The sequence below is a fragment of the Ceratotherium simum genome, chromosome 7 (genome assembly GCF_057802395.1).
Source record: "Ceratotherium simum simum isolate JZ-2026a chromosome 7, ASM5780239v1, whole genome shotgun sequence".
In the NCBI taxonomy this organism is placed as follows: Eukaryota; Metazoa; Chordata; class Mammalia; order Perissodactyla; family Rhinocerotidae; genus Ceratotherium; species Ceratotherium simum.
Window position 1 is genome coordinate 67,414,802 of NC_141906.1, and position 20,130 is coordinate 67,434,931.

Below are 20,130 nucleotides of genomic sequence, written 5' to 3' on the forward strand. Positions count from 1 at the left end.
TCCAAGGACAGGGGTAAGGAGCCTCTGCCTGGGTCCACCTCACAATGATCTCTTCCAACCCTATGTCAGCGAAACTATCCTTCAGAAATAAAGGCAAGAAAAAGGTCTCTAATTTAATTAATAGAATTGTGCCAATGTCAATTTCCTGGTTTTGATACTGTACCATGGTTACATACAATATTATCATTGGGGCAAGTTGGGCGAAAGGTACACTAACACACTGTACTATTTTTTCAAATTCTTATGAGTCTAAAATTACTTCAAAATTAAAGTTTTTAAAAAATAAAGGTGAAATAAAGACATTTTCATAACAACAAAAACAGAGAATTTGTCATCAGTAGACCTGCACTGAAGGAATATTCCAAGTTCTTCAGGAAAGAAGGAAGAGTACCAGAAATGGTAAATATGTGAGTAAATATTAACAACTATATGTATTTTTTTCTTTTATTTTCTTAGTTTCTTTAAAAAAATATCACCACATGGGGCTGGCCCAGTGGCATAGTGGGTAAGTTCACGTGCTCCACTTCAGCAGCCCGGAGTTCACAGGTTCGGATCCCAGGCGCAAACCTATGCACTGCTTATCGAGCCATGCTGTGGCAGGCATCCCATATATAAAGTAGAGTAAGATGGGCACAGATATTAGCCCAGGGCCAATATTCCTCAGCAAAAAGAAGAGGATTGGCAACAGATGTTAGCTCAGGGCTAATCTTCCTCACAAAAAAAAAATATATATATATAACCATAAAGTAAAAATTATAATACCATATTGTGGGATCTATACCATTTTTTATGTAGTACATATGATAACAATAATACAAAGAATAGAGAGTAAATGGAACTATAGTGTTGCAAGATTATTATACTTTATGTGAAACAGTACAATTATAACTCTCAGTAGGCTGTGATAAGTTAAAGACACATACTGTGATCCTTAGAGTAAACACTAAAAAAAATTGCAGAAAGTTACAGCTAAAAAGATAACAGAGCAGGGCCGGCCCCATGGCGTAGCAGTTAAGTGCACGCGCTCTGCTGCTGGCGGCCCAGGTTCGGATCCCGGGCGCGCACCAATGCACTGCTTGTCAGCCCATGCTGTGGCGGCGTCCCACATAAAGTGCAGGAAGATAGGCATGGATGTTAGCTCAGGGCCAGTCTTCCTCAGCGAAAAGAGGAGGATTGGCATGGATGTTAGCTCAGGGCTGATCTTCCTCACAAAAAAAAAAAGATGACAGAGCAATTAAAATTGAACACTAAACTTACACACCTAAAATCCAAAATACTGATAATACCAAATGCTGGCAAGGATATGGAGCAAGAGGAATCCTCATTCTTTTCTGTAATGTAAAATGGTACAGCCACTTTGAAAGACAATTGGCAGTTTCTTATTAAGTTAAACACAGTCTCACCACACAATCCAGCAGTCACTGTGTATTTCCCCAGTAGACTGAAAACTATATCCACATAAAAACCTGTACACAAATGTTTATTGCAGCTTTATTCACAATCGCTAAAAACTCGGAGCAATGAAGACGTCTGTCTACTGGGGAAAAAACAGATTGTGGTACATCCATACAATGTTTTGTTTTGTTTTTATAATTTTATTTATTTATTTATTTATTTTTCCCCCAAAGCCCCAGTAGATAGTTGTATGTCATAGCTGCACATTCTTCTAGTTGCTGTATATGGGACGCAGCCTCAGCACGGCCGGACAAGCGGTGCGTCGGTGCGCACCCGGGATCCGAACTCCGCCAGCAGCGGAGTGTGCGCACTTAACTGCTAAGCCACTGGGCCGGCCCCATACAATGTTATACTACTCAGTGATAAGAAGAAATAAAGTACTGAGTCATGCAAGAACATGGATGAATCTTAAATGCATTTTGCTAAGCACAAGAAATCAATCTCAAAAGGCTACCCATATTGTATGATTCCATTCATGTGACATTCTGGAAAAGGCAAAACCATAGGGACAGAAAACAGAGCAGTAATTACAAGGGGTTGGTGGAGGGGGTGTAATTGACTAAAAGGGGACTTTTAGGGGAAATTTTAGGATGATGGAACTGTTCTGTATAGTACTAGGGTGGTGGATAAATGACTCTATGCATTTATCAAACCCCATAGAACTGTATACCATAAAGAATAAACATTAATGTAAGTAAACTATAAAAGGAAAAAATCACCCAAGATGTCAGGAGATCCCAGGATAGAATGCAGACTATGACAAATGAATCTAACTACATTACAAATGTATGACATAACTGCACTGAGGTGCAAGGAGGTGGGGGGAACTGACCCTTTAAGTTATATTGGCAAATGGTTATTCTGACTAGAAACTATAAGGGTAATAACAAAAGGAACTGCACATAAATGCTATACTCGAGATGGTAAATTCATCTCTTGTTTCTGAATTTCTCAATTCTGAAACTGTTTTACATGAATACTGAGATGAGCAAAACGGATGGCAGATAGTGGGTGCCAGGTTTCTCAGTATTGGAAAGGGAAGTTATAGACAAGCAAGAAGTAAAGGTAATACTGGATTAGAGTCAGTTACATCAATATGAACTCATATTTACATATAAGTATATATAAATACATGTGTATACATACACATACATACAGATGGACAGATACAGAAATAACCCCAGATGTGTGTGTATACGTGGATTACCACACATGCATTACCTAGCTCTGCCTGCTGAGGGGGCCAAGAAGCAATGACACCCCAGTAACAATGAGCACTTTTAGCAGTCAAATCTTGGTTTCTAAATATCACTCTCCATTAAAGCAGCCAGGGCTCCTTGGAGAAATGCCTGATTCTAGGGCTAGGGCAGGGAAAACAGAAGATGAGCCTGGAGCACCTTGTAGTATCAGAAAGTACAAGTGCTCAAACAATAAAAGAGTGGGGTGTGTGAAAGGGACACCTGAAAGAACTCCCAATGGCCAAAGAACGGAACAATTTGAGCAACAAAATAAATAACGTACTACTAGATTACAATCCAAATCATAAAATATACATGAGTCCATATGGATATAAATAAATGACTGAATAAATAAATAGGGAGACAAAAAAAAATCTTCCTTACAGAAAAATTCAAATAATATATGTAGACATCCTCCTACAGGTCCTCTTTTGAGTTAAGCTGAACTCAGCGACTCACTTCCAGAGAACAGAGTATCAGAACAGGAGGGGAAAAATAGTAACTTTAAAATGGAGAAACCTGGCAAACACTCACTACCTTAACCAAGTGATCAAGGTTAACATCACTAGTGATGTCACATGGATATCATGTGCCCCCCAAAATGATGTGATGAGAAGAAGGGCACTCTACTACTGTGGCATTTTTCCCAGAAACCCACAACCTCAGTCTAATCATGAGAAAAACATCAGACAAACCCAATTTGAGGGACATTCTATAAAATATCTGACCATACTCCAAAAAATTGTCAAGGTTACAAAAAACAAAGAAAGACTGTGAAACTGTCCGAGATCAGAGGAGACTAAGGAGACATGACAACTAAATGCAATGTGGTATCCTGAATTGGATTCTTGAACAGAAAAAGGATATTATCAGAAAAACTGGTGAAATCCAAATAAAATTTGGTATATTAATAGTAACATACCAATGATAGTTTCTTAGTTTTAATGAATGTACCACGGTAATGTAATGAAAGGAATTGAAAATGTATGAGGAGTGTACAGGAATTCTTTATACTACTTTTGCAAATCTAAAATTACTCCCAAACAAAAAGTTTATTTAAAAAACATACAAAAAAATTTTTTCAAAACACTACCCCAAACAACTACAGAATATTTATTATCTTCAAGCGCAGACTATTCACCAAGGTAAACCATATACTGGGCCATAAAACACATCTTACTAAATTTCAAAAGATTAAAATATTAGAGTATATTCTCTGACCTTAATGGAATTAAATTGGAAATCAGTAACAGTAAATATCTAGAAAAGTCTAAATGTTTGGAATTAAACAACGCACTCCTTAAGTAACTCATGGATCAAAGAATGAACCAAAAGGAAATGAAAAAATATTTTGAACAAAATCCAATATATATTTCTGAAAAAGACTCTCAGCAAACTAGGAATAGAAAGGAACTTTCTCAACTCAATAAAGGGAATCTATAAAAAACCTATAGTTTACAACATATTTAATGATAAAATACTGAATGTTTTCCTCTGAAGATTAGGAACAAGGCAAAGGTGTCTGCTCTTACTACTTCTATTCAACATCTGCACTGTAAGTTCTAGCTAGTGCAATAAGGCAAGAAAAAGAAACAAAAGGCATATGGATTGAAAAGGAAGAAGTAAAACTGTCTGAATTCACAGAGGACATGATCCTCTAGATACAAAATCTGAGGGACTCTACAAAAACGCTATTATACAAAGTGAGCTTTACTTCAAGAAAAACAACTGATAATATTTGTTGGCAGTGATAAAATTTGAGCTTTTAACCGTACATCAGAATTCTGAAAAACTTGTATCCACCACCATGAACTCTTTAGCTTTCCATTATTTAAAGATTTTTGTGATGAGATCAAAGGTAATGTTAACAAATACATGATTATTTGATACTGTATAATGAAATAAGTCAACATTTGGAAGGTCTGAAAAACTCAAGAAAACAATATTTTCAAAATGACCAGTGCATGGTTATAAAACCATGCATGGGTAAAAGATCCATCCAAAGTGGAAAAAAAAACAATGGATTTCAATGTAACAGTATGAAAAGTTTTTTAATATGGTTTCAGATTCCATATTTCAAATAACCTTTAAGAAACTACTACTCTATAGTATTAAAAAATATGATACACCTTACTTTTCTAACTACCTATGTATCTACGTATAAGGCTGAATTTTCTTCCTATACTTCCACTAAACATATTGCAACAGACTAAATGCAGAATCCTGCTGTCTACTATTAGCCCAGACATTAATGAGATTTGCAAAAATGTAAATCAATGCCATTCTTCTATTTTTTTTATTTGGATAATATAGATTTTTTTCTGTAAAAATATGGTTACATCAGGGCCAGCCCTGTGGTGTAGTGGTTAAGTTCCACGCATTCTGCTTCAGTGCTCCAGGTTCGTGGGTTTGGATCCCAGGCATGGACTTACACCACTCATCAGCCACACTGTGGGGGCAACCCACATATAAAGTAGAGGAAGACTGGCACAGATGTTAGCTCAGGGCTAATCTTCCTCAAGCAAAAAATGAGGAAGATTGGCAACAGATGTTAGTTCAGGGCTAATCTTCCTCAGCAAAAAAAAACATATATATATATGGTTATATTAACATAATGGCTTTATTATTTTTTTAATGAATTAATAAATACTTTTTAAACTTCTCAGTTCAATTTCTAATATGGTAAATATTAATAGATATAATTCACATAAACAAAAGTTTTTTGGGATCCTCAATAATTTTTAAGATTGTAAAGGGGTCTTAAAATCAAAAAGTTTGAGACTCACTGTGCTAGATGCTAGAACAATGTCCTTTAGTAGGCAAGAGGCGATGGCATCTAATATGTAAGCAGACAGACTGACTTTGGAGAGGAGCATATATAGTTCATCCATGACAACAGACAGGAAATTAGAGTATGTGGGTACAGATATGGGTAAGTGAATAGATAAGGTGGTAGGGGTCAGTGAGACACTACAAGTAACTCACTCCTAAGGCAGTGAAGAGAAAGTTCAAGGGCTACATTTTAAAGATACAACATACAGAAGGCTCCAACTGCCACCCATCACTTACCCCCCTAAACCTTAGAAAACAACATTAGTGTCCTATATGGACCACCTGAGTTGTTTGTCCATAGCTTTAAAAAGATTTGAAAAGGAAAGAGGAGGAGGAAGGGTGTTCTAAGTATGGGAAATGGGATCTGAGGACCTCAGAAATAGAAGCAAACAAACTGCATGTTATTAACCTTGTGATTAGAGCAGAGAATGAGGTAGAGTATAGAGTGATTTAAGAACAGTTAAGGAAGGTTAGGGTCAGATGAAGAGAAAACAAAAATGTAGGAAATACTCAGGCTTACCTGTCCACTCCATCCCAGCGATATCCAGGCCAGATATTGAATCTGTTGGGAGGAGGTGCTGGGCCACTGTAACGAGGTCTCACTAATGAGAGAGAGAGAAGTTAGTTACCTGTATAATTCAATTTACAGCTGGATGGCAGTGGGGAAAAAAATGTTTATACAGAAATTTCTACTGAGTTGAACCTAAATCTCCAAATACAAGGAATCTAAAATTGTATGGGAAAACCTTCTTTGCACATAGCTATGTATTATCACCCTAATGATTCTCTCTCTTCCCTTAAGTCACCTCCACCTCCGATGATTCCCAGAAGGCTCACCTTTCTTATTCTTGTTCTCCTTGGCCTTATTCTTCTTGATAAAGTTGGCCATTGGGTCCCCCTCTCTTTCTTGTTCTCTCAGCATCCGATCCAGATCTTCATCATCAATATAGCGGGCCAGGGGCTTTTGCATTTCCTTCATAGCATCCTCCACATTTTGTTGCTGCTGCCGGGTCTGGGCAAGCCTGGGCAAAAAGAACCAAGAGTGTCTGCTATCCAGTTTAACATTTCCACTCTTACATTGAGACAGACCACCCTGCTACATCTGGAGAATCTCTTCATTCTAGCAGCCTAAGTCAAATACTGAAAAGGGTGAAATTCCTAGAATACCACCTGCAAGTGTGGAATATATCAGTATCTTAGGTAGGAGACTCAGCACACTGAACTTCCCATTCCTCAAAATAGCCTCTGAAGGCAGAACAAGGAACTAACTTCCCAGAAGAGTAGAGAAATGACTTCCTCCAGTCTCTGCAGCCTTGTTTCCTCTTTCAGCGGTTCTCTTACCCTTTTCCCCACTGGGCATACAGCTCATCTCTCTCCGAGTCCTTCTCTGCTTTTCTCCTTTGCTCTAAACGTTCCAGTTTCAAATTCCTCTTACGACCAGACTTATCTCGAAATACTGTTTCAGCATATTGGAATTCAGCTGCAAAGGAAAATTATATTTTTAAAGCTAAACATCACGTATCAAAATCAGAAATAATATTCTAACAGCTGAAATCAACCACTTGGGATTCTGATGCTGGATAACCAGTTTTGCAGCCAGACTACAAGTAGTTCTTACCAATATCTAAGTGCATATTGGTGATGATCCTGAAAAATAACATTTTTCAAGAAGGAAAAGACCCACTTGGACCCACTGAGAAGTTAAAATAATGCATAAAACCAGAGCTGAAAGTCAATAGCAATAAAAAGTTTAAAATGTCAGTTACAATAAGCTACATTAAAAAAAATAATAAAAGCTACATGAGCCTCGACTGGTCTCTGCACTTGCACATTTTTACCTTCAAACGCCATGGATTCTTGGTCCCGTTTCTTGAGCTCCTGCTCCTCTTGCTGTATGTCAGTTAACACCAACCCAGTTTTAGCCCCAGAATACATATGTGCAGCCTATGCAATGGAAAAGGGAGTATCCAACATTAATGAGAAAATGCAGCAGTAGGCTCCATGGGTATACACAGTTAGGTGCATTTTTGTCTGATGATCAGCAATAACCAAACCAAAAACTCTAGCTTTATATTCCCATTATTGACCACACGATTCACAAAATAGAAAAGAAATAAAATTGAATTTCATGCAAAATTAATAGTACTATCAATTTTAAGAGTAAACAAATACACAAACCAACAAGACATTAAAGGAAAGGGTAAGCATCTGTATTTTTGCCCAGGTGAAGACTCACTCTCAGGTCACCTGGTTAAAACCCGTATCAAGCTCTAAGCCCTCCAGTAGAAACCCACATTGATAAAATATTCCATTTAAAATACAAGCTCAAGCTTATATTTTAAGATCCTTAAATTGTAGATATATTTCAGGATAATGACAAGATATGACCAAACCAAAACTTTTTACTAAAGTCCACTTTGTATCCAGATAACAAACCAATCCACAAACTGACTATACAGTAAACTCTGATATCCTTAAGCAATGTGCTAAATTTGACTAATATTAAATTGTCCATGGACTAAAAAGATACATAAAATGTCAAGGGATCCAGTTGAAATTCAGACCTCACTTTGTTCCCCAAAAGAGAAGAACCCCCATTCCCGGGTTAGGGACAGGCTGGTCTACCCTGCCAGGACCACGTGGGCTATAGAGGAGACCTACCTGTGTTGTCTCTCAAAAGTCTCTGTTGGAGGGAAATGTGCACACCACAGGCTCTATCATTCCGTTTCTTAACCAACTCACCAGAATAAGATTCCTATACTAGTACTGGTATTCTTCACAACACAATTACTCAGCGTTCACATGGATTTTTTTGGCAATTCAGCCTTCATCATAGATTTAAAATAAAACAAAACACTGACTTCCCAGGTGATACGATTTCTAAAAGTAGTTTTATATTTTAGTTGCTTCTCCTTAAGCTCTGGATACAGAGACCTACAGTTCAATTTATAATAATAAATTTCTTACATTAAATGCTTACTTTGTCCCAGGCACTGTGCTAAGAGTTTTACTTACACTAACTCATTTAATTCTCACAATAACCTTATGAAGTATGTACTACTATTATGCACATTTTACAGCTGAAGAAACTGAGGCTTAGAGATATTACATATCTTGCTCGAATCTCACAGACACTAAGTGGCAGCAGTAGGATTCAAATACGTGATCTGTTTGACACAAGGTTTGTACTTCTAACTCTACTCTGTAAACTTCAGTTCTCACTTTATTCATAAGAAAATAGGAAGTTATTCTCTATTAAAATGAGATTTGTGGAATTAAGAGGCTATAAAGGCAGAAGCTACTTAGGAAATTGCATCTTTGCAAGTTTAGCTGGGCTGGGTCATAGACAGTCCTGCCTTCAGAGAGAAGGAAAGGTCACTAGCCCAGTCCTTTGAACTAGATTTACTATACTACCAAGAGCTACATCCTCCTCCTCTGGCTTGGATCTCTGGGACTTGTACACAGCTAGAACACAAGAGTCACTCTAAGAGAAGGATACAGCTCCCGAAAATTCCTACCTTTCCTGGAGGCTGACTCCTTCGAGGTGGAGACAGATCGGAATCAGAAGATTTGGCCCTCTGTTTCCTCCTCGGTGGAGAGAGGTCAGAATCAGAGCTCTGGTGTCTAGGTCTATTCCGTGGAGGTGACAGATCTGAATCAGAATCCCGGCGCCCTAGACGTTGTTTATGCCTCGGAGGAGAAAGATCTGAATCAGAGGCTTTCCAACTGTCACCTGGGTAGGAAGAAGAGTCCAAGGTGTGACTCTGATGTCTCCTAGGTGAAGAGCTTGCACGAAATTTCCTATGGCTGGGAGAAGAGCCTAGAAATTAAAGAATAAAATCTTTAATCCCCTTGGCAGAATCTAAAAAAAGAACTAACCAGGCTAACGTTTAATATTCATTTAGTCCTCCTATGAAGAACTATCACTAACCTAAATACAAGCATGGATGACATGAGAGAACAGCAAAGCCAGAGACAACTTTTAAAACAGTAGGCAGGACATGGTATTCTATTCCCAAGTTACTAGTGACTGTGAGATCTCAACACACTTATCTATGTCACATGTATCCAGGCACAGAATGGGCAAAAAACTTGCACTCAGATCTCAGCAAAAGTCAAAACTACCTAGAATATATTCTGATGTCTTCACACTAAAGGATAACAATGTATTTGAATTTAAAACTTAAAACACTACCTAGGGACAAAAGATGGAGTAAACCAATTTCCCCACACAGGCCTGAGTTGTAGGCATAAGCATCACAAATCACCTCCCAAAAAAGCAATCTGCAATACGTATCGACAGTCTTAAAAACATACAGCTCTCTGACCCAGTAAATCAATTTCTACTTAGTTTCCTAGAAAACACATCTAGAAGTACTTAAACTTCCAGGAAATCTATCTAGAAGTAGATAAGAAATAATCCAGAATGGAGCAACAGTTTATGTACAAGGGTGTTCATTATAGAACTATAAAAGCACAAATTTAGAAATAACCTAAAATATGCAATATTAGGGAAATGGCTTAGTAAATTTATGTAATAGAACACCAATAAAAATTATATTAACAAAGATGTTTTTATGATATAGGGAAGATAATGTTAAGTGAAAAACCCAGGCAAAATTATACATGCAGTATATATATACTGCACAGACAGGGCTCAACTACATCAAAAATGAACAGAAGAAACACTAAAAGAACTGACTACAACAGTGACTGCCTCTGAATGACCGAATTTTGTACGACCTTTTTTCTGCTTCTTTATGCATTTGTATATGTTCTGAAGTTTCTGCAACAAACATGCAGTACTTTTAGATGGGGTGGGTAGAATAAACAAAAGGATATATAAAAACTTCCTCCCTGACACGGTGAATTTTTAACTCTCCTCAACCCAACCTCTCATCACTCCCCCACAGTTCTTAAAACTTCTCCAAAGAAACTCCATTCTCATTTCTAAAGATCACAAATACCTAATAAAGCAAGTAAATAGCACAAAAGACAGTGCCTACAGAATAAGTCCCTCTGGTGGACAATCAAAGGCTCACCTTTAGAATCATGCTGCTTATTTCCGAAATGAGATTTTGCTTGCTTTTTTCGTGGAGGAGAGAGGTCCGAATCATACTCACACTTGCTGTTCTTTAGGAGTGATGGATGAGAGGGTCCTGGCCCCTTCCAATGTGAGGAAGTTTTGCTAGAGGCTCTTTCTGGGGCTTTACTGCTTTTGGTTCTGGGCAGTGAATGAGGGACATCCGGAGCCAAATCAGGGGAGTCATGACGGACCCTTCTGAGTTGCGAGGTACCCAGAGAGTCAAGAGTCCTTCTAGGTTTAGATGTGTCAGGGGAGCTGTTAAGGGCACTTCTGAGGGGAGAGATATCTGAGGAATTGCAATGGGCCCTCCTAGGAGGAGATGGATCTGGGGTGTCATGACGGGCCTTCCTGGGAGATACACCTGAAGAATGACGATGAGGCTTCCTGAGGGGAGAACGATCCAGCGAATCATGACAGGCCCTCCCATGGGAAGATGGATCTGGGGAATCATGACGGACCCTCCTAGGAGCAGACAGATCTGGTGAATCGTGACGGACCCTCCTAGGAGGAGAAGGATCTGGGGAGTCGTGACGGACCCTCCTAGGAGGAGAAGGATCTGGGGAGTCGTGATGGACCCTCCTAGGAGGAGATGAATCTGGGGTGTCATGACGGACCCTCCCAGGAGGAGACGAATCCGGAGTGTCATGACGGACCCTCCTTGGAGGAGACGAATCTGAGGTGTTATGACGGACCCTCCTTGGAGGAGATGAATCCGGGGTATCATGACGGACCCTCCTTGGAGGAGATGAATCCGGGGTATCATGATGGAACGGTCTATGTGAGGGTAGATCTTCATTGTGGCCTAAACACAAATAGCAAAGAGTCAGAGTCCCACAAATGCTCTGTTCACCTCCAGTACCCAAAATTTCAAAAGATTCCCCAGCAGCATACATCTCAAAACTAATCAGAAAGCCCAAAAGGTCTGCATAGCGCTTTTGTTTAGGGGCAACAAACCAGCACTCGTAAATTTTAACAACAATCTCTCTTATTTGCCTAACAACTTATAAACTTGTAGAGCATTTTAAAGATTTTATTTATTCAGCTTTTTCCCCCCAAAGCCCCAGTAGATAGTTGTATGTCATAGGTTCACATCCTTCTAGTTGCTGTACGCGGGACTCGGCCTCGCGTTGGACGGAGAAGTGGTGCCTCCGGGCGCTCCCGGGATCCGAACCCGGGCTGTAGAGCATTTTAAATACATTTTTATATTAAACCTTATAAGGTAAGCAGAGCAGGTATCCTTGTTTTACAGACATAAAAACAGAAGCTCCAAGGAGCTGAGTGATTTCTTACCTCAGGTCACAGCTACCAAGATGAAGAGACAGGCTAGAACCCCAGTCTTCTAAATCCCAACCCAGTGCTCTTCCCAAAACCTTATTTGTACAGAGTTCCCAGTCAGAGGCTCCTACTGATATTTAGCCCAGGTAATTTATAGTTTGTACTCATTCTTCTTTCAAAAGGCAAATTACTAAACATGTGCCACATCAAAATGAAATGCTATTTAATCCATGTCACTGTGCTCCTTATCAGATAGGGGCAGATCACCAGAAAAAAAAGAATCAACATTTACTGAACACCTACTGCCAGTGTTTTCTATAGATTACCTCGTTTAATTCTCACAACAAGCCTAGGAGATAAATATTGTCATTCCCATTTTATAGATGAGGAAGTTGACACTCAGAAAGATTACGTAATTTGCCAAAGTCATACTGCTAATAAGTGGTGGAGTGAATATCCATATCCAGATCTGTTTGACTCCAGAGTCCATGTTCAATCTTTAAAAATATGTAGTTGAGAAAAGAGTTTGAGACACTCAATTTTCAAAGGCATAACAGGATGTTGCTATAAAAACATTTATAGCGGGCCACCTGGTGGCGTAACGGTTAAGTGCATGCGCTCCACTGCAGCGGCCCGGGTTCGGATCCCAGGCGCACACCGACACACTGCTTGTCAGGGCATGCTGTGGCAGCGTCCCATATAAAGTAGAGGAAGATGAGCACGCATGTTAGCCCAGAGCCACTCTTCCTCAGCAAAAAGAGCAGGATTGGTGACAGATGTTAGCTCAGGGCTGATCTTCCTCACACACACAAAAAAACATTTATAGCAACCCAGGACATTTCCAAAACTCAGTTTTTCCTCTCCCTCTATTTCTTGTCATTGAGCTCCATGGCCCAAATACAAATAACAGCTAGGTGAATAATTGTTAAATGGATGAATTAACCCAAGTCAACTCCTTTACTTTGGGGAATAGGCCTATCTGATTGGAATCCACCCCTCAGAGAAAAGTACTGATATCTGTAGGAGACTTGACAGTAAATCTAATCCATGAGGGTGATAAATTCCATAATTATAAAAAGGAAGTAAAGGTCAGAGATCAGCGAGGATATTTCCAGTAACAAATGGAGAGGGGGAGTGAGAATGAAGCAAAAGAAAAAGAACTGTGTGTGTGTGTGTGTGTGTATGTGTGTCTGTGTGTATCACTTCCTAGCCCTACTGATATGAAGACCAAAAGATTCTCTCTGAAAAAGGATTGCGGAAAAGACTAGAAAGACAACTACAGGATAAGGCAGAAAATAACGGATGAGAGTGAACAGAATTCTGATAAAAGAATACTGATAACAAAGTTTTCATTCATAAAACATAATAATAATGTACTGAAAATTAACTGAGGCAGTGGTGATCACTAACCTACAGCCAACTGTCACTTTTGTTATGCATTTTTTTCTAATCAGAATTGTAGGATAGTTAACCTAAGGGCACAGAGTATAACACAGAAAGAACAAATCCTTTTTAGGAGTTAATTCTCCTAACCCTCCATGTGTGAAAAAGGAATGAGCATCAGGGGTAAACCGCAGTTAAACAACTATCAAGAAGCAAGATCCTAGTTTATGAAGGAATGAACACAGGGAGTAAAAAACCAGCACACTTCCACTGGCCACACAGAGCCCGAACGACTGCTGGGACCAAGGCTGTGACTCACTGGGACTAAGTATTTCTTAGTCTGTGTCCTTTAGTACATAGACCTACCTACCAAGCTTTTCGAAAAGGGGCAGTGACTGCTAAGCCTCAAGTGATGATTTACCAAAGAGCAGTAGGCTGCAAAAATCAAATACTTATTAACAATTCAACAAAGATTTATTAACGGCACCTCTTTGTGCTAGCTGGGGGGAATACCAAGGCAAATAAGACTAGGTCTCGTCTCTGCTCAGACATGACAAACGCTCTTTATGGAATTCTCAAAATCTCAAACATTTTTTTTAAATAGGGAGTTAAATTATTAGCCTAGGAAGAGGGTGTACAGTGGGCAAGCAGAGGATGATGCACTGTAAAATATAATATTTAAGGAAATAACAAACAAAGATCTACTAACACAAATAAAAAGGACAGAAACCATTGGTCCTTAACCCACATGTGAGTGGCTTCATTCTAGAAGAGGACAGAGGTTGCTGAAGTCTCCAAACTCTGTTCCTCAGATTCTCGTAAACTCCTCCAAAGTCCTGCCTATATACTAAGTGCTCTCATATTCTGGGCCAGAGAGGAGTGGGTGCTGAAATGCCCCCAAATGAGTCTCTTCCTGACCTCTAACCCTAATACCAAAATATAAGAGAATACAGGATACCTGGTCTCCCAGTTCCCGTGTCTTACTACCTCTGAACAAGTTCTGAATTCTTTTTCACATCATATTTTTCAGGATCAATGACACACTAAAATAAACTATGCATTCCTCTAAAGGAAAAGAATAGAACAGAAAAAAAAGCTTCCCCTATAAATGGGAAACTTAGATTTATTTATTGTTGGAACTTACTTCCCAGAAGCTTCCATTTGGCACTAGAACGAAACGCTTCCATCTGCTTTACTTCTTCCGGCCGCTCATCCACAAACTCAGCCACCTGTGGGAGTGTGGACACTATGGTGAGGAAACCCAGAGGATCCAGCCAAGGAGCACTGCTGTCTCAAGAACCTGAAGCTATGACCATTCCCATTCCTAATATACATGGCACACAGACCCAAAATGGCCATGAAGAAACACATAGTGGTCCTCAGTTATGATTGCTCCATAAACACCTGATCGTCACTGGGCGGTTTAGTTATAGATCTTTCTCTGACTAATCAAATTCCCTCCAAAGGTTAATTTCTTTCATTACAAACTTTTTTATTAACCTGCCAGGTACACAAGTGCCACTTAAAAGCTAAAAGCTATATTCCTTTTACCTTTTCACTTTTACATTCGGAGTGAAAACACAAGTTCCCTATCACGCCTATCGCTCATTAAGGGCTTCAGGCTCCTTACGAAAACTTTCTCGTTGTAGGTAGTCACGATGATAGGTTTTCCCGAATCCAACCAAAAGAAGTCAATAAGATGCACATAGAATCACAGAATTTTTAAGAGATAAAACCACATTTCATTTCATCCAAACTGCCAAACAAATCTGGAATCCTCTCTTTAGTATCCTTGATAAATGATCACTCACCCAGTCCCTCCCTGACAGGAAACGAATTCAGTGACAGGGAACTCGTCACAAGGCGGTTCTTAGTTTAATTGGACCCATGTCTACCTTCCTATAACTTCTTTCCATTGACACTAGTTCTGACCTCTGACGCAACTGATCCCCTTTCCACACAACAGACTTTCAGAGATGGCTGGCATAATAAATTCTAGTTACAGAGTAGCAACTATGTGGAAGGCACTGTGTTTTGCGCCTTACTTATATTATCTCACTCAGTCTTCACAATAGCCCCGCAAAGAAGGGCTCCACACGGCTAAACAGCAAACTATGACTCAGAGAACTTAAGTAACTTTCTCAATGTCACAAGCTAACAAGTGCCAGAAGTGGCATACAAAGCCAAGTCATAATTCCCCTCTACTTCTCTTCTCCCGAGATCCTACCATCATTCCTCATATAACCTAGTTTTGAGATCTCTCCCTGGGCATTAAAAGCACAGGTTTTCAAGCAAGATGAATTGAGATCTAAATCCCCAACTGTGCCACTTAATATTTGTGTAAACTTTGGCAAATTATCTCTAAGCCTCAATTTCCTCTTTAGTAAAAGTATGAGGATTCAATGAGATAATTCATGTAAGCTTAGCAGTGTTTGGTACATGGTAAATGCTCAATAAATTATACCTATTATTGTTGTGCCACCACTGCCATTGTGGTTGTCCTAATTATTTTGCCATTATTACTGGTGGTGGTGATGGTCTTGCAGTAACAAAGATGAATTCAATAATCGACATCTGTTTTAACTAGTGTGGAGAACAGTCGGACTAAAGCCATCCTTGTTTAGGTTTGGGGGCAATCATAAGAGCAAAAGATAATATTATAAAGGAAAATTAATAGACTTGACTACATAAAAATTAAAATTTTTAAATGTCAAAAACTATTATAAATGAAAAGGCAAATGACAAAATATACCCATGACATGTAAAACAGATAATATAGTCTTATACTGGATACCATTATTCACCTGCCAAACTAGCATAGGTTTGCTGTTGTTTTTGCTGTTGTTAATAATGCTCCAGTATTGATGAAGAAATGGGGAAACTGGCATTCTCATACACCCCTAGCGGGAGTGTAAATTAGTACCACCTCTCAGAAAGCAATATGGGAATACAGGTCAAAAGGACCATAATTTCATAAAGAAATAAACAGATTCCTACAATGATTTATGTACAAGATAGTTATCAAAGCATTATGATATTTTAAAACAGGAGACAACACATACGTCCATTAATATGACAGATTAAATTAATATGTATATTGAGCTACTATGCAATCACTAAAAATCACATTCTCAAAGAATATTTTAAAGTTCTACTAAAGTATTCACAACATATTATTAAGTGAAAGAGGAAGCTCCAAAACCGTACGTACAGTATAATCCCAATTATATTTGGAAAAATAAATACAAGTATGTATAATCTATGAATTAAAGCAACATGCATCCAAATGTTAGCACCTGTTATCTTTGAATGGTCACATTATACATGATTACTATATTCTTTTTTTTTTATCGTGAGGAAGATCGGCCCTAAGCTAACATCTGCCAATCCTCCTGTTTTTGCTGAGGAAGACCAGCCCTGGGCTAACATCCATGCCCATCTTCCTCCACTTTATATGGGACGCCGCCACAGCATGGCTTGACAGGTGGTGTGTCGGTGCACGCCTGGGATCCAAACCGGCGAACCCTGGGCCGCTGCAGCAGAGCACGCGCACTTAACCACTTGCACACTTAACCACCGTACCGGCCCCTACTATATTCTTTTTAAAACTTTAAACTTGCTTATAATTCCCAAATATTCTACAATAACTATGTATTCCTTTTATAAAATAAAAAAATATTTTGAAATCTACCTTAAAAACAATGTTCAGGCTCATTTATAAGAAACTTTTTATTTGCTCCTTTTATTCATTGATTCACTTAAGCTTTAACATTGTATACTCATCTAAGTACTGCAGATATACAGATTAATAGAACACAGAGTCTGTACTTTAGAGGTCATACCCTAAAATGGGAGACTGAGTTTCAAATAATTTCAACAATATGATAAATGTCAGAGATACATTTCACTTATGTACCAAGTGCTTAATTATAAACATTAACTAGGTTTAAGGGATTCATTCTGACTGAAACTAAATTGGGGCCTTAAGATCACTATTTCACTTTTAATTACTAACAAACCATCTTTTAAATTACCTATTTTAGAAAATGCTGGAGATTAATATCAAATACACTCATCTGGAATTCATCTTTACAACCTTTTAGTATACTGCTGCCTATCGACAGCTCTCCTTTTCACCTTGTTTCTCAGCAATTCTCAGCAAAGGTTCCATGACTATACCAGTGCTAGATTATTTGCCTTTGTTTTTGCCCACCTAGCTCTTACAGCTCCTTCAAAACTCAATTCAGATATTTACATCCTTCATGGAATTTCCCAATGGAATAAACAGTGTGCTACCTCCCTTGTGCTCTAATAGCATTTGGTACATATGTGAAATGTATCTCTGACATTTATCATATTGTTGAAATTATTTGAAACTCAGTCTCCCATTCTAGGGTTATGAGCTCTAAAGTACAGTCACTGTGTTCTATTAATCTGCATATCTCCAGTACTTAAACAAGTGTATACAATGTTAAAGCTTAGTGGAATCAATGAATAAAAGGGGCAAATAAAAAGTTTCTTATAAATGAACCTGAACATTGTTTCTAAGGTAGATTCCAACAAACTGAACCATGACTAATTCCAATCATGGCTCTATCACTGATGTTGAGGAGTCCAGCCTCTCTCTGTGATTAGTTCCCATTTTTAGGCCAATGGGATCATCCATAAACAAAGAAGGCAGTGTATAGGCATCACCAAAGAAGACTATTTTAAAGTAGCTCTTTGGAAAGAGTCACCTCTTCTCTGCCCTCAATTTTCCCGCTTACAAATCTATCCTGCACTTGGAGTTGAGATTGAGAGTCTTGCATTACAAAGTCCTCACAGCCTCAAAAGATACACACCACAGGCAAATCTCCATCATCTTCTTCCTCCTTTTCTGGTTTAGTGGTGGAGATAGATGTCCAGCTCACATCATCATCCACAATCCGCATTCTAAATGTGAAAAATAAAAAGATCAAAAAGGAAGAATCATTCTTGGGCAGCAGCCTACGAACACTTATCTATTGGTTCTAGGATAAAGCTCAAAATCCCACAAAATCCTGCATGTTCCGGTCTTTGCCGACACGGCCAACTTTATCTCATACCACTGCCCCCTCAGTTCACTACCTCACTGGTCATCTTTTGGCGCCTGCAGTGAGACAAATTCCTTACCACATCAGGTTTCACATACTCAGTTCCTTCTCTCTGCCTGACCTACTCTTCTCACTCTTTACTAGGAAACTCTTACTCATTCTTCAGATCCTAGCATACATATAACTTCCTTGAGCATAGCTTCCTTGACTACTCCCCCTTACTGCTCCCCAACTAAGAACTCCTGTTAACACATTTTTGGAATACTTTCATTGCATTTATCACAAAGGAAATAAACCAATTAGTTGTGTAATTAGCTGTTTAAAGCCTGTATCCCCATTAAACTATAAGCTCCATCACAATAGGGACTATGCCTTCCTCATTCACAGTGGCATCCTCAACACCCTGCAGTAACTGGCACAGAAAGTAGTCAATAAACGTTTGTTACAAGAATAAACTATGGATGAGTCCAAATAACAACGACTGCCATGATGTGAACAGTCATTATTTGAAAAGCCAGGGTCACTTTATACATCTCTAATCACAATAACCATTTAATATAAATGATATCATTCAGTATTACTCTCATTTTATTTTTTTTTATTTTTTATTTTTTTAAAGATTTTATTTATTTTATTTTTTTCCCCCCAAAGCCCCAGTAGATAGTTGTATGTCATAGCTGCACATCCTTCTAGTTGCTGTATGTGGGACTCGGCCTCAGGATGGACGGAGAAGTGGTGCCTCGATGCGCACCCGGGATCCGAACCCGGGCCACCAGCATCGCAGCGCACGCACTTAACCACCAAGCCACAGGGCCGGCCCATATTACTCTCATTTTAAAGATGACAAAACTGAGGCTTAGAGAGATGAAATATCTTGCCCAAGGCCACAGAGCCCGTAAAGTGGCACAGCTAGGACTCAAACTCTGATCAGTGTTGTTCCAAAGCTCAATTTATTTTCACTACATGGTACTGCCTCCAAAGAACCCACACATATCAGAGGGGCAAGGAGACAGAAAGCAAGAATAAGGCAAGAAACAAACCAAGAAAGGAAATGGTTTAGTTCTTTGGAACTATTTGACTTTATTGAGTATATTAATTTCCTAGGGCTGCCTAACAAAGTATCGCACACTGGGTGGCTTAAAACAACAGAAATGTATTCTCTCACAGTTCTGGAGGCTGCAAGTCTGAAATCAGTTGTGAAATCAATGTGTCTGCAAGGCAATGCCTGCTGGGAAGGCTCTAGGGGAGGGTCTTTCCTTGACTCTTCCAACTTCTGGTAACCCCCGGCACATCTTGGCTAGTGGCAGCATAAATCCAGTCCAATCTCAGCCTCCATCTTCACGTGGTCTTCTTCCCTCTATGCCTGTTTCTGTGTCCAAATTTCCCTCTTCTTAAAAGGACACCAGTCCTATTAGATTTAGCACCTATCCTAACCCAGTATGACTTCATCTTAACTAATTACATCTGCAAAGACCCTATATCCAAATAATGTCACATTCTGAGGTTCTGGGTGGACAAGAATTGGGGGGGAGGGGCACTATCCAACTTAGTATACTGGGGCACAAACGTTTTCTCATTTGAGAAATGGAGATAATAACAATACCTACTTCGTGATAGTGTTCATATAAGACAAATAAATTCATATAAGACTAAAGTACTTAGAACAGTACCTGGCACATGACAAGAGCTGTATAAATGTTAGTTATTATTGTTAGTAGTTGTAGTAGTATTAAGAGTAACAGGAAGTGAGCACAGGTCTCTGACTCAAGACCAGAGTCCTTAGGATTGA

General features: G+C 39.0%; 1 protein-coding gene across 2 annotated transcripts in view; it reads right to left on the minus strand.

Moving 5' to 3' along the window:
- Positions 1-20,130, minus strand: part of BUD13 (BUD13 spliceosome associated protein) — a 95,579-nt gene that overhangs the window by 74,954 nt on the left and 495 nt on the right. For both annotated transcript variants that reach the window (XM_087433721.1, XM_014785139.2), the window contains exons 2-9: positions 18,111-18,201; positions 14,414-14,498; positions 10,568-11,413; positions 9,044-9,345; positions 7,364-7,469; positions 6,867-7,005; positions 6,363-6,547; positions 6,046-6,127 (exon numbers count right to left, since the gene is read on the minus strand). In XM_087433721.1, coding sequence (XP_087289847.1) covers positions 6,046-6,127; positions 6,363-6,547; positions 6,867-7,005; positions 7,364-7,469; positions 9,044-9,345; positions 10,568-11,413; positions 14,414-14,498; positions 18,111-18,201 — 1,836 coding nt within the window. The remainder of the gene's footprint in view (positions 1-6,045; positions 6,128-6,362; positions 6,548-6,866; positions 7,006-7,363; positions 7,470-9,043; positions 9,346-10,567; positions 11,414-14,413; positions 14,499-18,110; positions 18,202-20,130) is intronic.